Source organism: Corvus kubaryi, unplaced genomic scaffold, assembly GCF_017639235.1.
Source record: "Corvus kubaryi isolate FWS band 111438036 unplaced genomic scaffold, C.kubaryi_AGA036_p1.0 37396, whole genome shotgun sequence".
NCBI lineage: Eukaryota > Metazoa > Chordata > Aves > Passeriformes > Corvidae > Corvus > Corvus kubaryi.
The window spans coordinates 24568805-24580547 of NW_024581135.1; the positions used below are offsets into that span (position 1 = coordinate 24568805).

At 43.7% G+C, this 11743-nt stretch overlaps 1 protein-coding gene across 1 annotated transcript; it reads right to left on the reverse strand.

Annotated features, from left to right (window-relative positions):
- Positions 1-44: 44 nt before the first annotated feature.
- LOC121670459 (shugoshin 2-like) lies at positions 45-11710 on the reverse strand. Its single transcript, XM_042040689.1, has 7 exons — positions 11464-11710; positions 10526-10701; positions 10198-10260; positions 9497-9591; positions 8654-8952; positions 7129-8046; positions 45-244 (listed from the first exon to the last, which is right to left on the reverse strand). Exons 1-7 carry the CDS (start codon positions 11603-11605, stop codon positions 123-125), a joined length of 1815 nt encoding a protein of 604 aa, XP_041896623.1. The 5' UTR covers positions 11606-11710; the 3' UTR covers positions 45-122.
- Between the last annotated feature and the right edge of the window lie 33 nt (positions 11711-11743).

The following is an 11743-nucleotide window of genomic DNA, read 5'->3' on the forward strand; positions in this document are numbered from 1 at the left end:
GTGTCTCCCACTTACACCAGGGTATAAGTGGCACTGTATCGTACTTTGTTGTGCTTCTTTTAGGCTGTTCTTCAGCTTTGACCCTCCGATATTATCACACTGGTAGATACTTCCTATCAGAATCATCTGTTTGCCCAATTACTCATTTTTCTCTTGATTTTCTGTCTGATGCTCTTTCTGCTCACACTTGAGTCATCTTGCAAAGCACAGGCACTTGAAGTCTCTTTCCTCAAGAAAAGTGAATTTTGTAGACTGGAATCACCTGAGGGACCTTCATGACTTGAGAAGGTATGAGCTGGGGGTTTGAACAAGCTCTCCATACTTTGCATCTCAAAGATAGGTCCCTTCTTAACCTGTTGCATTAAGTCAACACTTTCAAGACTCTGCAGCTGTGCTGGATTCACCACATATGTACTTCCAAAGTTTTGGACTCCATCAGGACAGTGGGAATGGTGCTCCACACTACAGTCTCTATTCTTCCTGCCAAAAGTCCCCACACACGCCTTCTGCCCCATCTCACAGACTTCAGTCTCACTTGCAACTTTTGGCTTAAGGAGCTTTGCATTTTGAGCACATTCTTCACCTTGAGATCTATCAGGACTACTTTCTGCATTGTTTTTAATTGCAGTTGTTTTCTTTTTTCCTGTTCTTGGTTTTTTTAGCAGTTGTTTTCTCATCAGTTTTAGTTTAATAGGCTCCCTCCAGGGTACAAACATTCACCCATGATTGCTCAATCTTGCTGAATTTTTAGTCAGTCTCACTCCCCCCAGATGTGAAACTGTACCAATACATAGATGATACTCTAATTGAAGGAGGTTCCCATGAAAAGGTGGGAGAAGCAGCAGCAATATGGGAAGCATTACATTAAGAAGAAATTGAAATTTTGCCTGAAAAATGTCAAGGATGAAGTAAAGAAACAAAATTTTTCAGTACTTGGTAGATGCAGGCAGTGGCAGTAATTCCTCCAGACACTTTAAAGGAATTAGAAGAAATACAAGTGCCCCCATCAAAGAATGAATTAGGAGCATTAATGGGAACTGTAGGATATCGGAGACAACACATACCTGGATTTTCTATCATTGCTCGTATAAGTGGCTCTGTATCATGCTTTGTTGTGTAACATTTCAAACACTAGATAAAAATAAACATAGACACTTTTTCAATTTTTAGAAAATTATGTTTTCTGAAACCCTTTGAGCTGCTGGGCTAAGCCCTACTTTTGCTAAGCAGATGAATTTTATAAAAGCTTGGCATGGGGCTGGATTCCTAATTTTGTTCACAGCAGACCTGAGGTTTCTGTCCATGACTTTGATGTTTATCTCTTCCTCAGTCTAAAAGCCAGTTTGTGTCACAACTCTGGTCAAACCAGTGGTGACCTACTGCCCAACAGACCTTAGAAATGAGAACCGTCCTCCTCTCTCCAGTACTTCCCAGTGAGTGTGAGCTGAGGGCTATGCCAGCTCTACTGCAGCCCTCCTGAATTTATCTTAGTGCCAACCAGAGCACAGTATCCTGATACCAAGGGATTTAGTTCCATTGCTACAGTCAGGACTGTAGCATTTGAGTAGCACTTAGTAAATGCTGGAAACAAGCCTCATAGGCTAAGAGCCTACCAAAGCCATGCTGCAGTGTCTAAATGCCGGCCGTGCATTTAGTTATGCTCCTTCTGACTGGATGTGAAGCATAGGAACTGTTAACCTCTTCCCTCACCCCACACTTCATAAAGGTGCAAACTTTTCCCCAATTGTTTGGGCTATTCTTACCCTTGTTGTCTTACAGCAAGTCAGATCATGACTGTGAAAACTTATTCCATCCATGGTTGTGTGTTGGGTTTTTTTTTTTTTTAAGGAATATTTTTAATTCAGACTAAAATAAAAGCCAATTAACATTCTTTGTGTCATTCCTTTGTGTGATTAGCAGGTATGGGGAAATCCTGCCTCAGAGAGAGATGCCAGTAGCTTTCAGCACGGTCCAGTACACACTGGGACAAACTGCTGGAATGTGATATAAACACAAAATATGTCCCTTCTTAAGAGTTTTAATTTGTTCTGGCCCAGGGAAAGCTGTGATGTGTAGTGTCATGGTAAGCATCAGGTAATGTACAAAAATTCAAAGATACCACTTGTATTGAAGTTTTATTTGAGGAGTAATATAAACTGATACATCATCGCTCAGCAAAACAAACTGGTTACACATGAACAAACTCTCCCCCTCCAACTGACTACAGGTGGTGATTAGGATAAAGGTACCAATGTTAGACTAGGGCAGCTAGTATTAACATGTGTTTGAAGCACAGCTCTGTAACTGCTAGCAGCTGTCTCTGTACCTTCAATATGAACAACTACAGTCTATTATTCTGTTATTAGCACAAGCACATAAGTGCAGCTGGAAAAAGTCCCATTTCTGACCCACAGAGGCAATCAAAACAATTACTGGGAACAGTTGGAGATCTGTGTTCCTGCCTAGCTTCTGTCATCAGTGGGTCAACACAAGCAGGTTCTAATACAACAGCACCTTTAACAAATTCCCGGTTATTTACTAGCTCCTACCTGGCTTCCAGAGTTACAGAGTACCAGAGAAAGCATGGTAACTTCCAGAAAACTGAACAAATAAATAAGAGGGCATTTTTAAATCTTGGGCTTTTTGTTTCCTAGTTTTAATAACCTAACAGTACAGCTTAAATGTAAGCTAGGTAGTAGCATTTACCTGACTGCAGATGACACTATTTTCCCTCTACTAATGAAGTTCCCATCTTCTGGAGTGCTCTGAGTACAGCAAGTACAGCAAGACTCAGCCTATCCTCATGAACTGCTGGATGTTGTTGAAGTGCTGAGGAGAAGCAGTAAGTATGGTCAGAAGAAGAGCAGCCCTCTCCCTGCTCCACCACAAAGAGGAAACACTTTTCCTGCTTCCAAAGGGGCACATTTCCTTCCCTTTTACTACCAGTCTGATTTCTTCTTTTCCCCACTATTCTCTCAAACATTTAGAATCAATAACCTTCAAAGTTACACCAGTAGACCCTAAAAAAAGCAAGTGCTGGAAGCCAGTGGGTGCTCAGTCTGCAATGGAAGAGTACAGGATTTCCTGAAACACAGCTGACCCCATCTGGAGTACTGTGTCCAGCTCTGTGATTCCCAGCTTAAGAGGGACATGGACCTGTTGGAGCAAAGCCAGAGGAGGGACACAATGCTGTTCAGAGGGCTGAAGTACGTCTCTCCTATGAAGACAGGCTGAGAGAGTTGGGGTTGTTCAGCCTGGAAAACAGAAGGTGCCAAGGAGACCTTATCACATCTTCCACTACCTCAAGGGGCTACAAGAAGGCTGAAGGGGCAAGAAGTGATAGGAAAAGGGGGACATGTTTTTAAACAGCTCTGTCCCACGGGACCCTCTCCTCCAATCACCTTTCCTGTAGCAATACTCAGAAAGTTTGAGACAAAACATGCTTAGGTCTGGTCCTAAGCTCCCTGTGTTTCAAATATTCCTTAATGTTGGTTGGTATAGGGCTCATCTTCTGCTGCAGAGAGCTTTACTCCTCCCTGGCAGACAGGGGGAGAGAACAGGAAGGAAACAGAAGATAGCAAGTGGCTAATCATACAGCACATAAGGGCCATGTTCATCATTAAAACACACATCCATCAGTTTGTGTCAACCACTTTCCCCACCCCATGAGTCCCAAAGATTTCAAAACAGAAGAAATCCACGTTACAAGGCTAAATTTGTTGAATTGGTCCTTGGGTTGCCTTAATTGGAATAGTTCAACTGCCTGGTCAGTCACCTCCATCTTTGCTCGGGCCTCTGCATTCAAAGTTGTAGCCTTGTGGCTAAACACACAAGCTTCTAGGACCTTGGGAGCTGCCTTTCAACCACTATTCTAATCCTGATTCATTTCTGTTGACTGCGTTGGCAGTGGGATATCCTTCAGGAAGCTGTTCTTTGTCCTCTTTCATCTTCTTGGCCATTCCCTTGACTTTGACAGGCTTCTTTTTTCTTTTGTAGAGAGGAGAGTGGAGGAACTCCGTGTCTGTAAATGGGTCACCCTGCCTCAGTTTCCTGCAGAACCAAAAGGATTACACTGAAACATCAAGTGTGCCTTGAATACATGTATTTTAGTCCCTAAAGTTTCTGATTTTACTGTAGTGCTTCCTCATAAGATGATTAAGTAGTACAGTTTGTTTCTTGTCCAGTACAGAGTACCTTCTGACACAATATAACCAGCTATTCACAGAAAGTTCAAACTGACACTTTTCAGGGAAAAACACACCCAGTAACATAACAACAAAGTCGTCATTTTAGGAGCACGTGGTTCTGTGCAATAGCCATTGGATGTGCTGAATCTACAGTTTCTTAAGGAAAAGATGCAGCTATTTGTTTAGGTACCATATCTGCTAGTGAACTTAGATACAGCCTGCTCTCAGGAGGAAAGTATTACTCAGGTGTGTAAAATTTTAGTCGTCACAGAATGTAAATGAAATCAGGGCTTTTGCTGAGCTGTCTTTATTTAGCCTGTATTTTATCCTTGTTATGTGCTACTGCCTCATTAGTAATGTGCTACTGCCTCATTAGCACTGGAGTACCACAGATGCAGTCTGCCAAGAGGTGGGCTCATTTCAACAAGTAAAATAACATCTTTGGTAGCTTGTTACCAGAAGCCTAAACATCCGTGCATGCTGATGCAGAATTCTGGAATAACACAGTGTTAGAAGAGGAGGGTCACAGAACACAAAGGGTAAGAAGAACTTTAAACAAAGCAACAGAGGGTCCAGCCCTGGAGAGTGAGTATATGAGAGCAGAGCAGGGGTTGCAGCATGGGAACAGACTTTGGAAGGAATCATTTAAAGCCCAACCTATTGATTGGTGGCTCTTTGTAGCAGGTTGGCTTCCGTTTCCGCCTGGATGAGCACCCTGATGCTTCCTCCGAGCTGGAGTAAGACACAACCCTGGCACTGTTCAAGTCCCGTAGTGGCCTGATATCTGCAAAGGGAGACATTCACATGGTTTGATCAAAGTGATTCCAAATAATTTCCAGATATCCTAAGAAGTAACAGCTGTCAAATAGAAAGGTTTCTCTGAATGTGCACAGTCCAGAATCCAATCATATTCCCACTAAACTCAGGAGACCATTTTAATCCAAAAATACCAGACGTGGTCCTCAGAAGTCAGCTCATAAATCAAATTAGGTCCCTCAGTGAAAAAATACAGATCACTAATACTGATAGTATCATGGTCCCTGGTGTAGTAGAAAAATGATATAAAAACTCTATTTGATAGCTGTAATGCCCAGGAGCTTACAGCCTGGACGAGACAGCAAGCTTATGGCACACAACCAACCTACCAGCAACCTACCAACTTCCAGCAAGACCCAGGATCATGCCAGTGGTCACTGCACCTTTCCAAGTAGAGTCAGCCAAAAGGAGAAGGGCAGGAGAACCCTCCCTCACTACAAAGTACAGCCCACTCCAGTTTGTCAACAGCTACAGAAAGAAAAACCTCACAAAACTACTCTCTTTACAGAGCATCCATTAACAGCAAACTCCCCAAAAGGTGTTTAACTGTCATCTTACCAGCCCAGGGATACACCCTCCAAATCCTTTTTAAAAACAAACAAACAAAAAAAAAAACCACAACCAAAATAACTTAGGTTGGCTCCTGGTTCATTTCCAGTGAAGATATCACCTAGAGGTATGAAGTCTGACACCTTGCAGCATTCTGGACCAAAAATTTGTCATCGTCTTGATATTTTGTGTCCCAATAATACTGACTGACTCTAGTAGGCAGGGTCAGCATCAAATGAAACTTTTCAACTGCTTGAGTACTTAATTTTCTAAATTAATAGGTATGCCCTGTAGATAACAAGAGTGCTAAAACAAGATGCAGCACATGCTGCTAGTCTTGTGCCAATATCTACACATGGACAAGTGGACAGAAATTCTCATAGGAATGCTGATAAACTAGAAGCAAATGCAGCTACAGAAATGACTGGCCAGCACAAGTAGAAGAATAAATGGTGTACTGGAGACTGATCTTTAACTCTGAAAAAAGAGAGGAGAGGAAGGAAAATATAAGTGCTTGCTCCATGGATTTTTTGCCCTCATCTCGAAACACAAGTACCTTCCCCAGCTTACCACCTACCAGGTTCCTGTGAAGGTGACCTCCAAGAACTTGACTGGACTTGGTTCCTTTCCCCGGGTGTTTTCTCTGCAGTCTTTTCTTCAAATATCAGGGAGTTTTTTGACCAAACAGGGGATTTTGCTGGCATTCTGTTGCCCTCGGTACTTAAGCTCTTGGAAACTGGTACTTCTGTAAGTCTGGAGCTGACAGGCAGAACTGCAGAACTGGTCACATAGGAGGATTCAAGACTGTGTGAAAGGTCAGTAAGACTATCTGCAAGTGATGTCTCAGGTAGCTGCTCCTCCAGGAAAGCATCTGGCTCAGACAGCAGATGTGTAATGCAGGAAAACTTCCCCATCAGGACTGTTTGCTTGGATGCAAGTTCTGTGGAACTTCCAATGAGAACCTTGGCACCATGACTTTTTCTGGCCAGGGAATCGATCTCTGGTGGTGGAGAGTTACTCCTCTTCCTCGGAGACTTGGGTTTGCAAGAGGCTTCTTTTTTCAAAGCATTCATGTTGTTGTCAACTTCACCTTGCCCTTTTTCTTTAAGGCCGCCTGTCTGTTTTTTATTGCTCTTTTGATTGCTCTTAGCAGCTCTGGGGATTTTGCTGCCTTTGCTCCCAGGAACAGACCTGGGAGGCACATTTTCATCCCCTTCAAATTCTGTCTGGAAACAACCCAAGTTTCCTGCGAGATCCAAAGGATGGACAATATAAGTTTTCCTGCGTGGTTTAAGATTACCTGGCAAATCCTTTGTGCTCTCATTAGCTACTCCTTGAACATCTATACAGGGACTAAAAATATCAACTTCATTTCTCTGATCACAATTGCTTTCCCTGACAGTCTTCCTGCTTGTTTGGCTTCTTTTAGGCCGTTCTTCAACTTTGGCCTCTGGTATTATCACACAGTTTGGCAGATACTCCTCATCAGAATCATCTCTTTGCCCAATTACCCTAGTTTTTCTGTTGGCTTTCTGTCTGATGCTCTTTCTGCTCACACTTGAGAATTGTGTAGAATTTTGTAGACTGGAATCACCTGAGGGACCTTCATGACTTGAGAAGGTATGAGCTGGGGGTTTGAGCAAGCTCTCCATACTTTGCATCTCAAAGATAGGTCCCTTCTTAACCTGTTGCATTAAGTCAACACTTTCAAGACTCTGCAGCTGTGCTGGATTCACCACATATGTACTTCCAAAGTTTTGGACTCCATCAGGACAGTGGGAATGGTGCTCCACACTACAGTCTCTATTCTTCCTGCCAGAAGTCCCCACACACGCCTTCTGCCCCATCTCACAGACTTCAGTCTCACTAGAACATGTTGCAACTTTTGGCTTAAGAAGCTTCTTTGCATTTTGAGCACATTCTTCACCTTGAGATCTATCAGGACTACTTTCTGCATTGTTTTTAATTGCAGTTGTTTTCTTTTTTCCTGTTCTTGCTTTTTTAACAGTCTTTCTCTCTCCAGTTTTACAACTACCTTTGCTTTTAACCTTTACAGGAACAAACTCAGGGACCTGGCTATAGCTGGGGTCTGTTTCAACACCACACCCCATTTCTTTTGTCTGTAGCTGCTCACAGAAAGTCTCTTTACCCACAGAGTTTCTATGAGAAATAACAGCAGTTTGAGTAGGTGAAGCCGGGGGACTGGGAGATCTCAGCTGCTGCTGTGTGTTGTTCTTGCTGGAGCTGCTGTTGTCCTGTGCAGTACTACCCCCTGCTGCCTGAGTGGAACTGCCATGTGGGAAGATATCCAGACCAGAAGATGGAGTGCTTGTAGCAAACAGGGTGGAACGCTTTCTCCTCTGAGTAACATGCCCTTTTGACAGATGATCAAACAAATCTTTTGCCATCTCATCAGCCTCATATGAAAGAGTATGACCTTCCCAGGCAAGTGCTGGCAAATTGTCGAGATTTTGTTCAGTAGTGCACAAGACCTCTGTTGGAAAGAAAAATTTCTTTTCTAAGGCTGAGAAATGAAGCAGGTAAACGCCCTCTTTCCCCATACCACTAAAAGCCTTGCTCCATACACTGTCACAAATCCAGAGCATAGAAAAAGCATGATTTTGTCTCTACAGGGACTCCCCAAACTTACTGTGTACCAGAGTTGTTCAGCTGGCTTCCCTCTGAACAAAAGGGCAGCTCAAAGCAAGATCCCTTAACCAGCTGTAATACTTAGGAACACTCATGATCTGTATAAGAGTTACAATTTATATGGCAAATCCACAAGAAACAGTTGTGCACCTAGTCAGATTCTGCAACTTCGCACATCTCTGAAAATCTTATGTAAGCTCAGTACCTATTACTCAAGAAGCCTGATTTACAAGCTTGAAGTACTGCAAATGTGCCACATATCCCTCTGAAGACACTGATTCTGGAGTATAGATAACTCCAGCAATAACAGCCCCAGTGGAGCATGTAGTTCCTACCAGTCATTGGGAGCTGCTGGAGTTGTGGTTGAGAGCTAACTAGAGCCATGGCACTCATGCATTTCTGAGTACAGACAAAAAATCCTACCAGAAGAACAGCAAAAGATGCAAATTTACCTCCAAAGATGCAAGAGTCAGGAAAAGCCTCCTCTGTTGCCATTGCTTCAGTCACCTTCTTGTCATTCTCTTCCTGATGGAACTGAGGCTTCTCGTTGTGCTGCAGTGGCAAAGTATCTTTGGAGGCACTGGGCACAATTTTCAGGGGCTCATTAGAAGCAGATCCCTGAAGTTCTCCTGCATTAGAAGCAGGTCTCTGAAATTGTCCTGAGGATGTGAGTACTGCTGTGGAGCTGCCACCTTGCTGTTCTGCATCACGTAGCTTGGAAATGGGCACTCTCATCGGTATCTGTGTAACCCTGGTGAGAAGGAACAACAGCAATGGATTATGTTTCACAGGCCCCAGAATCCAGCAGACTAACTACAGGCCATGTGTGGGCAGCTCCAAGGACTGGCCTGTCTTCAAAGGAGAGACTGGACAAAGGAGAAACAGGACTTCAAAGATACTTTAAGAGATGCTGCTCTGACCATCTTTCCAGAATGCAAGCTTACATCATACAAGCAAGTGACTACTAAGCATTTTTATGTCACAAACATCAAAGTAGCCAGCTATGGCACTCACTCACTCAAGCAAATCTTGCCGTGCTCCCCAGCTACAAAGAGAAAATTGCCTAAAAGTAACACGGTCTCAAAGAAAGGAGATTAAAAAGACCACTTTTTGCACAGATTCAGCATTAGGACAAGGAGTGGCAATAAAAAGGCAGAATAAAGGAAAGCATCAAGCAGTGGTGGTTCAGAGTAGAGAGCTCATGTAAAACTGGCAGCTGGGCACACACATAAAACACAAGAAGTTTAGCATATAGAAATTCAGGACAAGCTTGGTGGTATCATTTTAAAGCCCACCTCAGAAGCTGACCATCTGCAATATCATCGGCCCAGCTATCTTCAGTCATGCTGCTCTTCTGGCCACTGGACATGGATGCAGAATTTGTATGGAACTGGAAAGAAGAGAAATAGAGGAATGATTTAAAGTTCTTGAAATCCCTCATGCAGCCTCCTGTACAGAAACAGCAGAAGCTCAGTTTCTCTGGAAAGTATGTAAAGTACTGCCAGCAACCCTCTCACATTAAGGAATAAATTATGGAATAAATTGCAGCAGAATTAGATTGTGTCTCCACGGCCTAAGAATGAAGTTAAACTAGTTCAGATAATCTGAGACTAGGAAGCAGGAATATTTTCCCATCCACCCACAAGACAAGACACAGGGAAAGTGTCCTGTTCCCTATCCCAAGTTGCCATGGCAATACTTTAAAAAACAAATTGAAAAGAAGTCACAACCTGTCAGAACAGAAGAGCCTACTGGAAAATATAGCCAATAATCCAGAGGAAAACAGTTTAAAACTGTAGCTCTTCCTACAGAAAAAGTTACCCTGGAAATCCTTAACACCAAACTAAAAATAAGGACGTAGCCAGCACAACTCAAGCAACCAAAGAATAACAGGTGAAGCGTTCAACACTGAAGTGAGCAGGCAACACAAAGCAAAAGACACAGAAAAACACAGCCCCCTTCCCAGAACAGTGTGCTCCTTTTTCCCATGGTTTACCTCAAGCAGCTCAGCCGTCTTAACTGCAGCCATAAGATTGTCCATTTTTTTCAACATACTATTCTGTATTGAGGTAATAAAGAGAGAGAAGCCATAAAGACATTCAATCAAAACATCTATTCCAACAAGGATACTAGTAGCCAGAGCAAGGCTTGTTCTGGGGAGAACACAGCTTGGAAACAAAAATAAGCAAATGAATGTTGACCTTTTCTATATGTCAAGAATTCAGACATTCAACAACAGCTCAATCCTCCCACAGTTGAGACGCTAGTGCTGCACACCTTGCCTACCACCCCTCCCCATGCCAGCCACACTGTTAGTGCCATACCAGGAAGGAAAGCCTGTGCCGCAGCACAGCGTTCTGGAAGTGGCACTGCTTCACCTCCTTCTGTAAGATGATCTTCTCCTGGGTGAGCCGCTGTGCGTTGGCTTTCTCCGCATTGAGGGCCAGAGCCAATGCTTTATTGTTCTGCTTTAGGGAGACTTTCATAGTGGAGGAGTTGTCTGTGAGAGACAGAGCAGTATCACACACCATCAGCATCCAAGGTCTCATCCATACTTCTCCCCTCGTCATAATTCTTTCTCTTCCCAGACCAGCCTTCCTCAGATTCAGTTCTCCAACTCAAAAGCCCTCTCACAAAATCAGCAGTATTCTTCCTTCCAGCAATACAAGTCTCCAGAGAAAACTGCAGGAAAAAATTTTCCGTAATAACATGCAACACTTCAGACACCCTCTCCACTCTCAGTGGGTCATGCTTGGGCACCAAGCTTCAATTCTTAATGAATGATGGCATGGTTCAAGTGCTGAGTTTAAAAAGAAATGATTCTTGCTTTGAACAAGTTACCTACAGGTAAGTCCTCATCACCATCCAAAAAATCGGAGAAAAACCTATTTTCCTCTACCCTGTTTCCCAATTTCAAAACAATTAAATAAAAGTAATGGAAATATCTGTGCTTTTCAAGGTAGTACAAATTATCTCCTGTTCTATCTTTGCATTATTTCCCCCATTAAAACAAGTCAGTTGGGCCAGCTTCTGCACAGGATTGCATATACTCTAAAATTCTTCAGACACCTTTGGGCACCTTGAGTGGCACTTGGCACTCATCTGCAGGGCACTGAATGCACTAGGAACTCGCGCGCAGAGAAGCAGCACATGAGCTCTGGTAAGGGACTGCTGCCCACTCCTGATGCCACGGCCAAAGGCCCAGTTATAAGCTGACATGGCAGCCAGCCCCTGTACACACCGCAACGCAAAATACACTCACTGATGATTTTCGTTTTGATTTTTGATGCAAGCGAGGCATTCAACTTCGCAGTCCTCAAGGCACCCTTTTTCTTCTCCCGCATCCGCTCTCTCACGCCGCTCAGACTGAAGAAGGACATTTCGGCGGCCTCCCGCGCTGCCATCGCTGAAGAGAGCGACACCGAGCAGGGTCAGTCCCCGTATTTCCCTTCCGCAAGCCCTTACCGGCCAAGGCTTGCACTTGCCCCGACAAGCGGCGCCGCGGCCCGGCACAGCCCCGCGCGGACCCCCGCAGCGGCGGA